This window comes from Lontra canadensis, unplaced genomic scaffold (genome assembly GCF_010015895.1).
Source record: "Lontra canadensis isolate GAN:19392208 unplaced genomic scaffold, GSC_riverotter_1.0 scaffold32, whole genome shotgun sequence".
Taxonomy (NCBI): Eukaryota; Metazoa; Chordata; class Mammalia; order Carnivora; family Mustelidae; genus Lontra; species Lontra canadensis.
The window spans coordinates 18430080-18448778 of NW_022631026.1; the positions used below are offsets into that span (position 1 = coordinate 18430080).

An 18699-nucleotide genomic window follows, 5' to 3' on the forward strand; every position below is an offset into this window, starting at 1 on the left:
CATAAATCCATCAAGCTGACATCACGGAACAAGTGCAAAGAGCTACTACAGCCCTTCCTATCCTCTAGTTCCTGACACCCCCTCCCTGCGGTCACCACAGGTCAAAGGTCATGCTACTAACCAATACAGATGGGCTGTGCTCTCCTCCCTCCACTTCTTAGCTTTCGCTCCCCAACTTCCTCCTGCTATTCTTACTCATTCTCCTTTCCTTGCTCCTCTTGGAGGAAGGAGTGTTTTGTTGATAAGGCTCATCTCTTTACCTGTGCCCTAAATCTTCTACTATACCCTCCATTTTCCAAAAATATTTTGTAACATCATGAAGTGCCTCTCTAAAATAGCTATCTCTCCACATCTCTACTTAATTTCTACTTCTAAATTCCTTAAAGACAGGAACTCAATCCATTTTAATTTAGGTTCTGCACCCACCACACTACTGAACCTCTTCTTGACAAGGTCACTGATAACATCAAAGCGCAAAAAGCTTCTTCCAAACCCGTATCTTCCCTGATGTCTGAACAGTGCTGACATCGCTTACACCCCTGTCCTTCAGAAAACTCACTCTCTGGTGCTTGATGGATTTCATCTTTGGTCCAGGCCCTTTCCTTGCCTGTTTCCACATGACTTCCCTAAATTATCTTATTTATGTCTATGCCTTCTCAAATCTTAAAAAAAAAAAAAAAAAAAAGATTTTATTTACTTATTTGTCAGGGAGAGAGAGAGAAAGAGAACACAAGCAGGGGGAGTTGCAGGCAGAGGGGAGAAGCAGGCTCCCCACTGAGCAAGGAGCCGGAGGTGGGACTCGATCCCACTGGGATCATGACCCGAAGCCAAAGGCAGAGTGGCTTCCTCAAATATATATCTTCATTATAACTTTATCTCCTGAGCTCCAGTCTTGTAAGTCAGACTCTGCTTAAGACTCCTTCCCACCACGTTGTCTCTAAACCAGATACCTAAGTTGCAGATGTGGGATGCATTTTTGGAACCCACAGAACCCACTCCTCTTGCAATGCCCACCAAAGACAATGCCATCACCTTCCGTTACTCAAGCTAAAGATCCTGAAAATGTATAGAAGGGAAATCCATTTCCTCTTCTCCATGTTTTCTCTCCTGTGGCATGGGTTCACGTCATCCTCTCGCTCCCCAGCTACTGCAGCACCCTTCCTTCCTTAATCTCCTTCCTTCGCTTCCTTCCACTCATCTAGCCCCTATACTACTGGAGGGGTTAGGTTTCTAAAATATATACCTCTTAGAAACTTTCAGGGGCTGCGCACTGCCAAGCTGCTGGGCACTGTACCAAACATTTCACAAACAGACCTCCACCTCTAACTGCACTTCCTGACCCTTTCTCCACAAATCCTGTACTCTGGCCACACTATAAATAATTCTCATCCTGCAAACTCTTTGTGTTAACATGCCTCACTGATCCTCCCCAACTTATTTTTTCACAGGAATAACATTCTTTCTCTGTTTGCTAAAATCTTGCTTATCTTCACCTTCCCACTCAAAAACCTGGCTCTTTGTGAACCGTGCTCCGATTTCCACAGACTGAATGAGATCTGTCTCAGCTGTATATACCTCAAGACTTTACAGAATATCTTTATGACAATACTTCTCATAATTATTTATTTCTTTTTTTAAAAAGATTTTAAAGATTTATTTATTTAGTTGAGAGAGACCACAAGCAAGCAGCAGGGTGGGGGCAAAGGGAGAGGGAAGAAGCAGACTCCCCATTGAGCAGGGAGCCCAAAGGTGGGCTTGTTCCCAGGGCTTGGAAATCATGGCCTGAATCGAAGGCAGACACTTGACCGACTGAGCCACCCAGGCGCCCCTACAATTATTTATTTCTGTGTCTGTCTCATTAGATTATGACTTCTTAACAGCAGGGATTTTTTTTCCCATTAAATTTCTAGCACATAATGAGATGCCTGGAACCAATGGTCACATAATAAGCATTTTTTTGAGTGAAGGCATATCTCTGGACTCTATTGTGATGAAGTCTGTGCTTTCTTTTCAATAATGTTCATGTAAAAATGCTTGATCTGTAATTTAGATGTAACAGTTAGATGTAATGGTCACATCTAGATCAGAGGATAAACATACATAACATAGTTCCCACACAAATAACTTTTTTAAGAACAAAAAACCAAAACCTCCCAAGCCCAAAAAACTTCTTACAGCAACTATGAATTAAGAATAATATAATCAGACTTATAACAATGACATTTTGAGCTTAGAAACCTTAACTAGTAATAACTGGATGCTATGAAAATGAATCACTGGGAAACTTCTAAGTAATAAATTCTTTACATCACACGTGGACAGTAAGAATAGAAACCAAATGCTACAAACTCTGATTAAAAGAGTAAATGATGCCTTTGTAAAAAAATCTTCATTCTATTTTATGTGAATAGAAGCAATGTCAAAGAATAAAGAACACAGGGGCGCCTGGGTGGCTCTGTCAGTTGAGCGTCCGACTCTTGGTTTTGGCTCAGGTCATGATCTCAGGGTTGTGTGACTGAACGCTGCGTTGGGCTCCGCGCTCAGCACGGAGTCCGAGTTTCTCTCCCTCTGCTCCTTCCCCCATTTATGTGTGCTCTCTCTCTCTTCCTCTCTCTCTTTCTAATAAATAAATTAATCTTAAAAAGGAAAAAAAAAGGATAAAGCACACAAAATTAAAAATACACACCTGTCCATGAATCGGTGATACAGATCCAGGGGACACAGTACGAGTAAAAGCTGACTTTTTCTGCCATGATGTATTAACAGTTAGGTTTGTAAAAGATACATTTTGATAATCAGTCACTGATGCTGGTTGATTTGAAGAAAGTGATCTGTAAATACAACACTTCGATATAAGTACAGTTAATCATTTAAAATCTAGTGAAGTACTACAAATTTATCAGCTTGTATATAATTTACTTTGTGTTTAAACACAATTTGTGGGGAAAAAATTCATGAACAAAGTACTGTCCTACATTTTTATTTATTAAATTCCAGTATGAAATTTGGAACAAAAGGTACTCTTGGAGAGCCCAGCACAGATTAGATTATGATTACTTAGCACGCTGACACGAATACCTATTAAGTATTTATACTTTACCAAAAAAATGCATAAACTCCATTGTTCGCAAAAACTTACTCAGAGGAAGTTGAGGTAGCGGATACAGATACTGTAGGGGGAAGTAAGGCCTTCTTAGGAGACACAGATTTTTCACCTGATGGCATTTTTTCTACGTAGTTGCATGGAAACCAGCCAAAATTTCCTTGAAAACTACCATAAAGCCAACCAGGTTCTCCTATGGTTTTTTCATCAACCTATGGAAACAAAAACAAGGGTAACAATGGTTAGGATGCCATGGATTTACAAAGGAAGGAAATGCAGACTACTGTATAGTAGCCTCATTTTCAGAATTAAGCCCATTGAACTAAAGAGTTGATGCCATTTTCTACAAATTAATAGGTCACTCACTATCTCTAATGACTGACAAAGTGCCTTTTTAAAATTTAATTTTTAATTCCATCCAAGTTAAATATGAAAATAGTTTACAAAAACAAACAGCATTCCACATGGTTTAGGATAGAAGACCCTGTCACTCATTATGCCCTGATTTCCACTCCTCATAGTAACTTGCCATTTTCATCTGTTTCTTCTGTATTACCTTCTTTACTTTTTTTTTTTTTTTAAAGATTTTATTTATTTATTTGACAGAGAGAGATCACAAGTAGATGGAAAGGCAGGCAGAGAGAGAGAGAGAGGGAAGCAGGCTCCCCGCTGAGCAGAGAGCCCGATGCGGGACTCGATCCCAGGACCCCGAGATCATGACCTGAGCCGAAGGCAGCGGCTTAACCCACTGAGCCACCCAGGCGCCCCACCTTCTTTACTTCTAAATAACGTATTTATACTACTATTTCTTGAATGTTTCAATTTTCTATTGGCTTTTGATAATGGAAAATCAACACTTAACTGTCTTTTACTACATCTTATCCTATCAATACTGCTATCTCAAAATTTTTGGTTAAATTATATTTAATGTTTACATTATTATGACTCTGTAAATAAATTTTCACATCTGAATTATGCACTATTCTGATAATTACACTTACTTTCTTGCAAACTTGTTATTATCCTATAGTTAATCATTAATTTTTGTTTTGCTTAGTCTTTTCTGTTCCTATAACAGTCTTCTTGAACTCTCTAAGAGTTCTGAATACTATTTTTCAACGGGTAACACACATAGGTGGTTTATAGTTTCATTTTTTTCTCCCTTTAATTGCTAAGTAATGATACATTGTATAGATGTACCACAATTTTTGTTTAAATGCTTACACCTAGTGATGGACATTTGAGTGGTTTCCAGCTTTTGGCTATTACAAATAAAACCATGAACGTTTATGCTCGTATATTGATCTTGTATCCGGCAACCTTGCTTGCTAAACACACTCATTAGTTCTAGCATAGCTAGCACAGCTGTGTAGTAACTATAAAATGGTATTCTGAAACAGAACAAAAGAAACCTCTGCTGAAGTATCATCCTGTAGATCTAGTTTAAGACTACTTTAAAATAGCCAATCCAGAGCACTAAAACTGAAGACAAGAATGAAATAGACCCCAAGGAAGTATGCAACCTAAAGTGGCATGCTCAGCAATGTACCTGATTTAAATGTTGGTCTCAAAGCATGGATCACTGACAGTTATGAATACTGGCGTTCGAATACCAACTTCCTCCTTTTTCTACAAACCATTAAAAGTCTACTTTCTTTAATATTTCTTCCTAATATTTTCTACCGTTCCAAGAAGAAAAGGCCCATTCGGGGTGCCTTGGTGGCTCAGTGGGTTAAAGCCTCTGCTTTCGGCTCGGGTCTTGATCCCAGGGTGCTGGGATCAAGCCCCACGTCGGGCTCTCTGCTCAGCAGGGAGCCTGCTTCCTCCTCTCTCTCTCTGCCTGCTCTCTGCCTACTTGTCATCTCTGTCTGTCAATAAATAAAATCTTTGGAAAAAAAAAGAAGAAAAAGAAAAGGCCCATTCATTTAATCTTTATAATTAGACCAAGTTTGCTTTGTCAGGGGTCAATTTTAACCAATTTCATATCTGTTATTTATAGCTCTGATTAATTTTTACTTAGCAATTTACACAGAGAATTAAACTAGAAATTTTTATATAGTTCTCACAGGTTAATGGAAATTATTACTTCAAAAACAGCATTATTCCGTATGAACACTAGAAAAATAGGCTGTCATGGAAAATGTTGCCAGGGCTCAGTAGAATTTGTAATCTTTTTCACTTTTAAACAAATCTCTTCTGCTACCCTCATCCATTAAGTTGATTAGACCTTGCCTCCTATCTTACCAAGGATAGGGAAACCCTCAGATCTGAGCTCACCTTCTAACTCAGCAAAATGCATTTTTAATAATCCCATCCACCCTTTCTTTCAGTCCTCTAATCCCTAAGAAGTTATCTAGTTCTTCCACTATTCTCTCCTCCTGTGCTCTAGACTCCAAGCCTTCCAGCCTTACCAAGAATCATCCTCATCTACATCTACTAGTCAGAATAGAGAGGTCTGCCAGGGAGACATGGGGTGCCTTCCTGAGTGTTCTTTGTTCTATATGTTGATCTGAGTGGTAGTTTCACAGATATACACATGTGCACAAATCATTTGAGCTGTATATTTACAGTTATGCACTTTACTAAATCTAGTATCATTAATCCTTTCCCTCTCTGCAGATCTTCTCTATCATTATTTGAACTTGCTCAAGCTTCAGCCAAGTTAAAAAAAAAACAAACCAAAAAACCATAAAACAAAACATAGAACAACTTCCCTCAACCTATACACCTCACTATCATTTTCTCTCCCTTCCAACTTTCAAAAGCCAAGCTTCTTCAAAGAATTTTATATATTCACTGTCTCCTCTTCCTCCCTTCCAGTTTGTTCAGATCACTAAAATCTGGCTTCTTCCCCACCACTCCACTCAACTAATACTGTTTTCCTCCAGGTTAACAATAGTTGTGATACTGTTAATCTAATGGTTATTTTTTTTAGTCCCATCTTATTTCACATGCAGACCCAGACCACTCTTCTCAAAATTCCCTCCTGCTAAACTACCCTCCTGGCTTTTTCCTACCTCTCGTTGTTTCTTTTAAGGCTCCCCTTCCTCTAATAATACCTCCAGTGTTCATGTCTCTTGGGGATTATATCATCAATCATCCTCTACACTCATGTCAATTACCATTACAACATAATGATGACTGACACTCAAACTGGCCTCCTCTATCTCTGCCTGAGATCTCTCTGTATCTCTGGATAGCCAGAGGTGTATCCACCTGCTGCCTAGAAATCTGAAACTCACCCCAAATTAAACTCATTGTAACTCTTACTCCAATTCCCTCCTGATCTTCCTCTCTTAGTGAATGACACTGTCATCAACTAAGGTGTTCAAATCAGGCATCTGTAACACATGACTCATTCTTTACATCAGTGATTCAGCACAGAACACAGTCGAGAAACTCTAGCTAACTCAATGTTCCCGTTGTCACTGCCACCAGACTGGCTTGACGACCACGGGCGAGGTCTGCTGTAAAGCTGGTAGCTTTCCACCACCTTCCTTCCTCGACCGCATTAGAATATCTGTCTTTCTCATCAGACTATCAGCTGTTTAAGGGTAGAGACCGTGCCTTGTTCACTATATTCCTAGCCTAGCACAGCCCTCAAAAAATATTTGACAGAGTAAATAAAAGATATAAGCAGAACTATAAGTGGGATCCTGACCACATAGGCTTCATTTCTGGACCAAACTCATCATCATCAACAGGTGGAGGACGAGGAAGGCCACCAGACTGTGGCACTGTCAGTGGTGGCAACGGTAACAGAAAGAATGGGGACCATCTCGAGGGTTTGAACAGATGTTTCTAGTAAACCCTATGCCAAGTATCACTAAATATTTGCTATGGAACAGATAAAATACACCAAACTGGTGACTATGCAGGGAAAAAATGAGAGCTGGCACTGGCTTGGTAGTCCAGGTAATAGTGCCTTAACTTATTAAGAAGAAAACTGAAGCAGAGACTAAAACCCAAGTTAGTATGCTTCTAAAGCCTGTATTCTTTCCATTACGTCACAATAGCTGTATCTAATGCTATTCCCTGCATCTTCCCTTATTCATCCATTTTCTGTGGTTTGTGACTATATACAAAGGGCTTTTGTTTCTAGGAACAAGGGACTGCATCTAATTAGAGCTAAAGAACCTGCCTCCTTCAATTCTTTTAATGTTGCCAGAAAATAATCAGCTTCCCCAAATTTCACTGGTAATTTATTAACAAAAGCAGTATCACCTTTTACAATGTGAAGCAATGGCACAGTGTAAAGAACACAGGATTTGAAAATCAAAGACATGTACTTGCAACCCACTCTGTCACTGGCCTGCTGACTGTTACCTATGGTGTAAGTCTAAGCTGCTTTACCTAGAATATGGCAGTGATAATGCGCAACTGTGCAGGAAGTTGTTAGAGCCAAATCAGATAAAGATATGCTTTCTAAATGATAAATCACTACATGAAATTATAGTCATTATTATTATAGAAAGTTATACATTTCATTGTATTAAGCTTATTCGTGAACAAAAAAAATAGTTTCCTACCTGAATTATATCCCCAGAATTAAAACTCATCTCATCATGGCTCCTGGCTTCAAAGCGATACAATGCTTTATAATTTACCAAAGCACTAGCTGGCTCACCTAAAGAGAAGATAATGGTCATTATTTGCTACTTTCATGTACATACATCTTTATGACTCAATATAAAGAACTTGTAAAATCAAAAGGAAAAAAACCTGAACATCAAATAGTAAAATGAAAATCCATTTGACACAGGCTTGTTAGGATTTAAATATCTTGTATCGTCACAGAATCGATATAAAAGCAAACAAGAACGTTCATCTTCAGTAAAGTAGGAGGCAATGAAACAAAGCCATGACTTGCGGGGTGTGCCACGCGCAGGGACGTCGGGGAAGGCAGAGGAGTGGTGGCAGCTAAGCCGTGCAAAGCGCAAGGAGGCCAAGCAGCGAGGTTTGTTCTGTGGCACTCAGGATGTAACAGGGAAGAAGAGGCAGAGAGAGAGGTCACAGATGAGGTTAGCAGTGAACAGGGTTCAGTGAAGAAAGAGCTGTAGATTAACCAGTATGGTTCTAAAAGAAAAGCAGAAGAGCTCACAGATACACTACCCTTAATAAGATTAAAAATACTTAACTTTATTTGCAGAATAAATGCTTTGGCTTACAGAAATTTCAACACATGTATCATCAATAAGGATTCAAATATTTGTATAACCAAAAGAAATACAGTAGTATGTAAAGTATCTTAGGAATGGATACTGAGCTGTATCATGAACAAAACATACCTTCTGAGAAAATTTCAATATGCAAAGACTTAAAATTTTACCGTTGTATCATTAAAATAAACAGTTTAGTTAACACTGGTTGAATAAACTACAACTGTTTACTTCAATTATGAAAACCATGCCAGGGTCTTTTTCATAGCTACTCAATGATTATGATCCTCTTCTTTTCTGCAAGTTGTTTTAAGACTTCTACCCTCAGTTCATTTTAATAAAGCCTATGCACTTCTCCAAGTTTAATTTAGAAAAAGTTTTTTTCTGACTCAAAGGTTAACATCTGTTTAAATTTTTTTTTTTTTGCTTTTCATCATAATCTTTTTATTCTTATTGCTTTCATTGTTCTGTCTCAGAAAAATCAAATCTATTATTTTTATCCTTATCCTTACACTGCTTCTCCTCCAATTTCCGCTCCTCTTCTTGAACTTTCTCTTGTGTTTTTTCTTCCTGGAGTCGCTTTTGTTTTTCTTCTTCCTCCTTTCTAAGACTTTCTCTCCATAAGTTTTCTTTTCCTTGCTTTGCTTTCCTTTACATAAAAAATAAAAAGAGAGTTTTGCATAATGTCCTAAAATTTTTGTTACGCAAAATAACAAAATAAAAATATCACATCTTATTCCTCACAAACTTTAGGAATATTACATATTTCTTATGTATTTATATATAATCTTATGTATTTATCATATAGCAAAGACATTAGCATGGGGTGTGGAGAAACAGTGGGGATCATGGATGAAGGGGAAAACCAATTAATCAGGAAAGGACCCTTGGTCAAACAGATGAACTGGGGAGTAGGACTGACAATTTCCCATACCCTTAAATTCCCTCCTGTCAGCCAACTTCCCAATGCTGAGAAGAAAGGGTAACTATTCAGAAAATAAATACATAAGGTATATATAAATGTTCTTCCTCTCTCTCCCGATTTCTTACTTTCTCTCTAGATTTTTCACAAGGACTGTATTTCAGCTCTTATTTCCACTATCTAGCTAACCCCTGTTTTCAGGATTTGGTCATTACTGTGGAAACAGGAAATGCTTCTGGGCAGATTACCTACTTTCTATATTACCCCTTTGGAAGTCTTTTTCATTGTTAGAGAGCAGGGCATGTTCCCCTATAGGTCTACGCTTCCGTATGTGCTTCTATGACATTTGATAACAGCTGCAGCTTGGTTTCTAGCTGGGCAAGATGGTCTATGCCCCACCAAGGAAGACATCTTGGCTTAATTCCATGTCTCAATTCCTATATAATTCCCGAAACTACAGACCCACTTACTCAGCCACTTTTCTTCCTCATTCCTGGACTGTCTTACACTCATACTCCTGGTTCATTATCCCATGATTAGCTTCCCCTTGACCCTTTGCAAATCCTCCCATACCCTCTCTCACTGCAAAGAGTGCTTCCTCAAGCACTTTCTGTGGCTGACATCTGGCTCTCCTTTGAGGGCCACGCTTCTCTGAGGTCCTTCCTTCATCTCAGCCACCATTCCTTTTCCTGGTGAGTTCCTCCATCGCCTTTTCCCACGTTCTTCCACACTAAGGTGACCTAATCTAGCCTCTACTTGAATTCCTAGAGATTATAAACACCACAGAGTATTTACCTCATGTTTACTGGGATAAAGAAAGGCTAGAGAGTTAAAAGAATATGAAATTAAATTTTGATAAACTTTCTTATGTGTCAGTGCAAGAGAAACAGTTCAGAGCCAGAAGATACCTCAGAAGCTGGACAAAGGGCAAGGAGGCCAAACCTACACTGAAAACCTGACTCTAACCAACAGCGGGAGACAAGGAGGGAGCCTTCCTAGGCAAACAGCTAAGAAATCAAGTTGTTATTTCTAAGACTCAGCTCTGGACTGATTTGACATGCGTGTCTGCTCTGATTTCTCTCCTCTTCTATAGCAGGATAATGTGTGAGGAGGATGAATGAAATGAAAACGTGTATTATTAATATGACTTGCTGGCCTAGAAAAAATTGTGAGCGGTGATGAAGAGGTAGCAAGACACTTGCAACATATCAGCAGAAAATTCTGACACAGTGACTAGCTATGTAGTTACTGTACTATTCCATTGCACAATGTTCAGTGGCAGTTAAGTGGTTAAAAAAAAAAAGACTTCTTAATTTGAACTTCACTGTCTCTGCTTTTACATTATTCTAGTGTTTGTTAGTGGCCACAGAAGTAGGGGCCTTGGAGTAAGGAGTACTACAGAGATCTGTTGGGCAGTCTCCAACTCCTACTGGAATGATGAGAAATCAAGAACAAGGAGTAAAACCAGAGTGTCCTTGCATCACAGTCAACAGCGGCCACTCATTAAGTGTGCTGGGAGTGGTTATTCTGAAGCTATTAAAAATAGAGGCCTACTACACGGTAATGTGTCTTTCTTGCCTTCCTAGTAACTATTAGCTCCTTCATGGGCATCACTCGTCTACTTATCTCCAAGGCAAAGAAAAGCTGGCTCCTTAATATTTGTTAATTATACTGATTTCTGGCGCTAGAGAACTTGGAGGGGGTCGCAGCTAAGGAACATGTTAGAAACAAGACCTCACAACAGAAAAAAATTATGCCGAGTCTCTACACAAATGCCTCAGATTCTGCAACTGTCTTACTTCTTGCTATAAATGGAGGCAACTGATAAGCTCAGTGGCACAAAGAGAACTGCATGAACGTGGCATTATATACTCCATCTCATCACCCCATCTTATCACTTAATAAAATTAAGTATTTGGTTTTTGTGATCTTTCAGCAAACTAACAGATTTACAATGGAGAGACGGAAGTGATGAGTGTAAGACACTTGTGCTTGGCTTGCTAGCTACATTATTTTTACTTATGAGGCATGCATCAATATTTCTATTTCTCAGGTGGAGAAATGGGGTTCAAAAGGTAAAGTGACTTAACCAAGGTCATCCAAATAGTAAGTGGTAGATCAAGAAGTCTAGTCCAGGTCTGACTCCAAACCCCCTATTTTTCACCAGTGGAACATAAAATTGATTACTATAATCTCAGTCCCTAAAAGAAAAACTGAACTTCTAAAATTGAGACTCTAATTAGCATCCAAGGATAATCCTTTTATTTCCCCCTTAAATTTTCAGTCAAACTAAGATATGGGCAACAAAATTAGAATTCTAATAGTAAAGTAGTATATTAAATTTATCAGCTATATTACCTGATAGACTCATCTTCTAGTTTCTTTTTCTGTATTAGCTCTGACCTTTTTCTTTCAATTTCCTTCAACTTGTCACGTTTGATTTTATGAAGTTGTTCAAGTGCTAACTGCTGTGTGTTGTAGCTTTCTCTCAGTTCCTAAGGAGAAAATGAAAATAAGTCAATATGCCAGTGATTTAAATATTTTTGTCTTATATACTAATGTGGCCATTTTATTAAGAGACAAAAATCTGAAAGCAAGTTAAACTAAAGTAAGAAGAGTAAAAGTTTAAAAAATATCTAGATGATTAAAAAGTCCTGAATACAAGTATTTAAGTCCTATAACCACTGAGGACAAATATATGGTAAAGTCATGTACTTGTGTATTAACTCTTTTCTAAGCCAACTTCATAAGCCAAATCTTTGATTTGATACTTCATTTTCAATTAAAAAAAAACCCAATCCATTAAAAATATGGGAAAACAGGGTGGTGGCCTAGTCAGTTGAACATCCAGCTCCTACTTTTGGCTCAGGTCATGATCTTGGGGTTGTGCAACAGAGCCCTGCATCAGTCTCCATACTCAGCTTGGAATCTGCTTGAGATTCTCTCTCTCCCTCTCCATCTGCCCCTCCCCCTGCTCACACTGGCATGCGCTCTCTCTTGCTCTCTCTCTCTCTCGAATAAATGAACAAATCTTTTAAAAAAACATGGGGAAACAATCTGCTTATTATTTGAAGAGGAATTTTATTCAGTCATATTTTTTACATATGTAGGTTGACTGAGTACCCATAATTTATCCAGTAAGGTCCTGAACTAAACACAGAAGCAATTATTAAATAATTCAGCTGAAACTAAAAATGGAAAAGATTATATCTACCTAAAATCATGACTACAGTAACCCAAAATAACGAGAAGTACTGCAAACAGGAATTGAAATAAATACTTGCTTATTGAGCATCTAGTTCTATGTGGTGTCACAGAGATGCACAGGGAATCAAATCCAGGGCCTGCTGGCTCTCAAGTTTTTGTCTTCAAAGAGCTTGACATCTCAAAGCAGAGAAAAGTCCCCAAATGTGGGATAGAGATAAGCACCTTAGCAGAAACCTGTGGTTACTTGTTCAGCATTTTCCTTCCGTCTTCTAACAGCACCTTTCCCACAGCACCTGCCCAACCCTATTCTGTGAGTTTGTTAGGAACCTGTCACTCAGATTCCACCCACTCCCACTCAGGTGTAGTCATTTAATCTAGGCATAACTAATCAATCACAGCACCCCACCTCCCTGGCCAGAATGACTGGTCCAAAGGACATACACATGGATCCAAGCTGAGCCAGAATCCTTTCCTGGGATTCAGATAGACTGAAAAGGGGAGAAAGAGGTCTTTTCTTCTCTAAACTCATGAAACTGGGATAAGACAAATCTGGAGCTGTCCCACCAACAAGGGACGCCACTGGGGTGGAAATGAAATCCATACAGAAAAGAGGGAAGCAAAGACTGGAGACAGAGGGAGGGAGGCCTGGAGGAACCGAATCCCCCAACGGCATTCCTACGCCTAGAACTGCTCCTTCCTAGTAGCACTTGTATGGACTCAGCAGTCCTGGGACTCTTCCAGTAACAACTCTGTGAGCTTAACTATTTGAAATGAGTTTCTTTTACATGCGATCTACAGAATCTTGAACAAGAGAGTTTAAAAAGACTGGATTAAGGAAGAGGAAAAAACACCAAACGAAAAAACCCTCACAGAAACCTAATATAATCAAGAGGTTTCATGGCAAAGGTGGAACCTTCCACAGTACAACTGACCCTCAAATAATGAGGGTTGAACTGTTTGTGCACACCTATACACAGATTTTTAAAAATAAATACAACAGAGTACCATAAATGGGTTTTCCTTATGATTTTCTTAATTTTATTTTCTCTAGCTTAATTTTAAGAATATAGTATGATATACATACAAAACACAACATATGTATTAATCACTGTTATAGGTTAGGTGCCTGGTCAATAGTAGGCTACTAGTAGTTAAATTTTGGGGAAGTCAAAAGCTGTATGCAGATTTTCAACTCCATTGGGCATTGGCGCCCCTAACCCATGTGGTTCAAGGGTCAACTATATTTGGTAGAATGTCTTGGTAAAAAATGTTTTGGGGTATCTACCCACACATAATAACAAAACAAAACCAAAAAAATCCTCCAAAACAACCTCCCCTCAAACCCTAGAAACTCAATTTCTTTCCAGAAATAAAGTATCTTATAAGTGGATCCTTTTAACTTGATTTAAGTGATAGATATGATCTGAGTACAATGGGGTGTAAATCTGAAGACTAGATCCAAAGTGTCTGACATCAAGACTTGCAGCTTAAGCCAATAACAATACAAATACTGCATTCAGCAAAGTTTCCACAAATCTCAGCTTCAACAGTTGTCTTGGTCACACCTTTCTCTGAATTCTACTGAAAACCAGAAGGATATGGTGGTTACAATCTATGGAGGAGCAGTCTGGCTTAGTGATAAGGACTCTGGGAACATCAGTCTGAATCAGGCTCTGTCAGTGGTGGGCTGAATAACATCAGGAAAGTTATTTGCAGTTTCCTCATCCGTAAAATGCAGTTAATTCTAGTACATGCCTCACAATACTGTTGAGGATTAAATGGGTTAGTACCTATAAAGTGCTGGAGGACACAGAGCAAGTTCATAGTAAGTTTAGCTATTATTATTGGCTGAGGTCATAAAGAAAAAGAATTGTAAGGTTAAAAGAGACTAAAGAGGAGCCAAATTAACATCTGATCTTCTTACGGCTGCAAGATTAGCCCTCCAACGTGTCCTGTAAGATACTGTTTCAAGTCTTCCTTTACCAGCCCATTCCTGCAGTGTCTTGAGTTCATGAGCTGCCCATGCTCCCCAAGGCATCCTGTGCCTTCCTCTATCATAATCAGCATCTTCTGACTGTATGGTTCCCTCCAACACTGGATTGAGTTCTGTGACAGCAGGACTGACTTTCATCAAGGTATCCCCACCCAAAAGGGTCTGGTATTGTGTGGATATTTAATTAATATTTCTTAAACAAATGGGAATGCATAAACAATAGTCATACATATTAATAAGATTTGAAGAGCACTATTTTTTTTTTAAGATTTTATTTATTTATTTGACAGAGATCACAGGTAGGCAAAGAGGCAAGCAGAGAGAGAGGAGGAAGCAGGCTCCCTGCTGAGCAGAGAGCCCGATGCGGGGCTCGATCCGTGGCTCAGTGGGTTAAAGCAGGGGCTTTAACCCACTGAGCCACCCAGGCACCCCTGAAGAGCACTACTGAGGCTTGCCAGAAACTTCCTCTGCCTGACTGCAATAATCTTGGCAATTCCTATCACTAGACTCATTCCTCTGGATTAAGTCACTGCTTCCAGGAGGCCCTTGTTCAACAGATGAGTTAACAGAGGACAAGTAAATTAATCAGCACTTGTGGACAGTACTGTCGCAGTCTTAAGAGAATGACAGATCTTTTTCAGGTTAAGGAAGTTCTATTCTTAATTTGGTAATAAGTTTTTCATGTTTTAATCATGAATGGATTTAAAATTTTCTCACATACATTTTTTTATAAAAAGATTTTATTTATTTATTTGACAGAGAGACAGAGAGCACAAATAGGCAGAGAGGCGGGTAGAGAGAGAGAGAGAGATAGAGAGAGAAGCAGGCTCTCCGCTGTGCAGGGAGCCTGATGTGGGTCTCGATCCCAGGACCTGGGATCATGACCTGAGCTGAAGGCAGCTGCTTAACCGACTGAGCCACCCAGGCGCCCCATCACATATGTTTTTTGCCTCTAGTGAGATAAACATACCATTTTTCCCCTTTAATCTGTTTATTGGGCAAATTACATGTTTTTGTATGTCAAATCACCTTTGCATGACTAAGATAAATCAAATTTTTTGGTCAATATGGATTATCCTTTTTTATAAATTCTACATTTGTCTTTTTAATATTTTTTAGAATTTTCACCTCTGTTAAACTGGCCCATAATTATCTTTTCTCATATTGTTCTTATATGTTTTGATATGTCTCTGATAGCTTTGTATTAGTTGGGAATAATTCCACTTTTCTGTATTTTGAAACAGCTGTGTAAGACTACACTTGATCTTAGCCAAAAGGCTGAATGACAACAGAAATAGCTATGTAAGACTAGATTTACTGGTTCCTCCAGTAAAGACTCTGCGCTTCTCTTTTAGGAAAGATTCTAAACTATAGATTTAAAATATTTTATAACAATAGAGCGATCCAGATATTTTATATTTTGAGTCAGTTTTGGCAAGTCGTAATTTGTTCATCTACATTTAGCATGCACCAGCAGACTGAGAGGGAGAGGGAGAGAGAATCCACAAGTAGATTCCCCACTGAGTGCACAGGCTGCTGCAGGGCTCTATCTCAAGACCCTGAGATCATGACCTGAACTGAAACCAAGAGTTGGTTGCTTAAGCAAATGAGCCACCCAGGTGCCCCAATATGCTCTTCTAATGTTTGCAGCATATATATTTTTATTTCCTTTTCATTCCTAATTTTATTACTACCTTCTTTCCTTTTAAAATTAGTCTTGCCAAAGGTTTAATTTTATTAATCTTCAAAAGAGTCAAATATTGGCTTTCTTGATTCCCTGTATTTAATGTCTTTTGTTTCATTAATTTCCTTCTACCATTTTTGCTTTATTACACTAGTCTTTTTCTAGCTTCTTAAGGTGAAAGCTTAGCTTATACATTTTTATCTTTTTTTCCCCAATAACCGTTTATGGTCAAATTCTAATCATTTAGGTTTAATTTCTGCTCTTACACTTACTAACTGTATAACCTTGGGCACCTTCTGTGTCTTAACTTACTCCTATGTGAAATGTGGAGAAGAATAATACTGACCTACATCACAGGGTTAATGTAAGGATTCAATAAGTAAGACATCTTAGAACAGTGTCAGTTCCAGAGAAAGCCCTTAATAAACCCTAGCTAATATCAATACATCTTCATTTATGAATCAGCGAACAGCTATTGACCCCTGATATGACTGAGGAGAAGTCTGTTAATTTACACTACTCCCCACCACTCTGTTTCCCAGTGTTGATATTTACTGGTGGTTAATCTACTTAGCACCTTTACAACTTAAAAATATACTTAATGTTTCATTTTCACAAACACTTGACATTGTGCAACTCTAAATTTTTCTCTTTAAGATTGGTTTACTTAGTTTTAATCCTGAGTGTACCTCCACATGGCTCAACAAAGCACTCACAAAAATTTTTAAATCCAGCACCTATTTCTACTGTTCTCATTACTCAGAGAAAGTACTTATTCTGCCATCCTGGTAGAAATGGAAGATGTAACTCGCTGAACTTAAACCACTAATACGGAATACCTCTAATAGTGACAGGAAGTAATGTTATATTCTGATTTTTGCTTAAAGAAAGGATATAATGTTTTTTCCAAAGGCCAGGTCTTAAAACAGATTCAATGGACAAAATACAGCTAGCTCAATAATGTGATACAAAAAATTTTTATTAGTCATGAAAAAAAATCCTGGCAGAATGCAAATTAGCACCTCAAACTTAACATCCAAAAAACCCCAAAACAAAAAACTCTGAACATCTGTGTAGCACTTTAAAGTGCTTTTACACATAATACCTACATTTGATCTTGAGAGCATTCTTGTAAAATGGATAAAATGATGACCAATTCTGAGACTCAGAAGATTAAGTGACTTGCCTCTTTTTGAATTATCTACACCATGTCATTCAAACCCCAAATCATACCACAGATTCTGTATTTACTTTCACTTAACTCCACTTTCAGCTAAATTACTAAAATATCTTTATTAGATAAGAAACATTTTAAAAATTAAATGACTTAAAGGGATTTGAAACCAACAGCATTTCATGTCCATTCTAAAGGAGTTAAGAACACACAAGCAGCATTCTGATTAAGAGGAGGCAACATCAAGTCTTAGTAATGACCACTAACCAACCCTAGTATGCTCATTCTCTCAGCCTATTAAACAGTAAGGGGGATCACCCACCTCTATCCTGAATCAGAAGGGCCATCAGTAAAAATTAATTTTAGAAGCACTGTCTGTAGTGATGAGGACTAGTTAGTAAGGCCAGAATGACAAAGCCCCAATGGAGAAATTTGAGGATAGAGGTCTGTGATAAGCCCCAATTCGGCTATTGGCAGATTCCACTTTGTCTCTAAGGAATAGTACCTCCTCAATCATTATCCCAAGTCAGCAGTGGTGACCTTCAATGCACTGAAAGTACTGTGGTGATTCAGGATGATCCCTACTATTAAGAAAAACAAAAAAATTTGTATGGTGCATAATAGTTCACAAAGCACTTCTGTACATATGCGATCTCATTTAATCGCCCTAAGACTCTGCAAAGAAGGCAGAAAAGATACTGTCAGCTTTATTTTGTAAATGAAAAAAGCAAAATTTGGAGGTTAAATGACAGTTACATAGCTAGCAAGTGGCATTGGTAGGACTAGAACTCATTTCTTCAGATTCTGAGGCCAATACTCTTCTCACTATTAACTCACTGCTAAAGATACAACAGTGTGTGAATTTCTTTAATGGAATAAGGGCATGTCAAATGTCTCATCTTTGGACCCACACAGGCTTTGCTGTGTGTCCTAGTGTCACTTAAGCAAAAGAGTAAAAATTACCACTGATCTTATACATGAATATGACAGGGTCCAGTAGAACGTAATTTCTTAAGACAAATAATTTTAAACCTTATACTCCCATTCCACCGTAAATAGGCTAAGGCAGACGCTCCGCTGTCTCAAAGACCACAAATTAGAACTCACTGCCTATCTTCCTCCAAGACCAAAAAGGCCAATTTTCTCTCTCACCTGTCAACCCACCTGGCCTTCCCTGAATCCTCATCTCTAGAATGCTGTTTATCCTTGATCTGACCCAATCTCCCACCCTTCTTCTCCTCAAATCCCTACACTGCTGGGGACCTTCCTGTTTGTGCTCAGGAAGCCCCTCACAGATCTGCATAGCTTGTCTGAACGGAAATTCCCTTAGCTCTTTGTCCTTTTGGCTGATCCCTCAGGACGCTGTTTTCCTCTATTTCTCTCTCAGTTTACTACCCATATTCCATTTACATCAGGGTGAGGGAATAACTAAAGTTATTTTCTTTGCTCCTCACTGC

The 18699-nt window shown here is 38.6% G+C and overlaps 1 protein-coding gene across 5 annotated transcripts in view; it reads right to left on the bottom strand.

The window, feature by feature from the left end:
• ITSN2 (intersectin 2) overlaps nt 1-18699 on the bottom strand; it is a 136775-nt gene that overhangs the window by 52198 nt on the left and 65878 nt on the right. For all 5 annotated transcript variants that reach the window (XM_032866944.1, XM_032866946.1, XM_032866945.1 and 2 more), the window contains 5 exons: nt 11543-11679; nt 8775-8911; nt 7633-7730; nt 3140-3315; nt 2687-2831 (listed from right to left, as the gene is read on the bottom strand). In XM_032866944.1, the coding sequence (XP_032722835.1) occupies nt 2687-2831; nt 3140-3315; nt 7633-7730; nt 8775-8911; nt 11543-11679 (693 nt within the window). The remainder of the gene's footprint in view (nt 1-2686; nt 2832-3139; nt 3316-7632; nt 7731-8774; nt 8912-11542; nt 11680-18699) is intronic.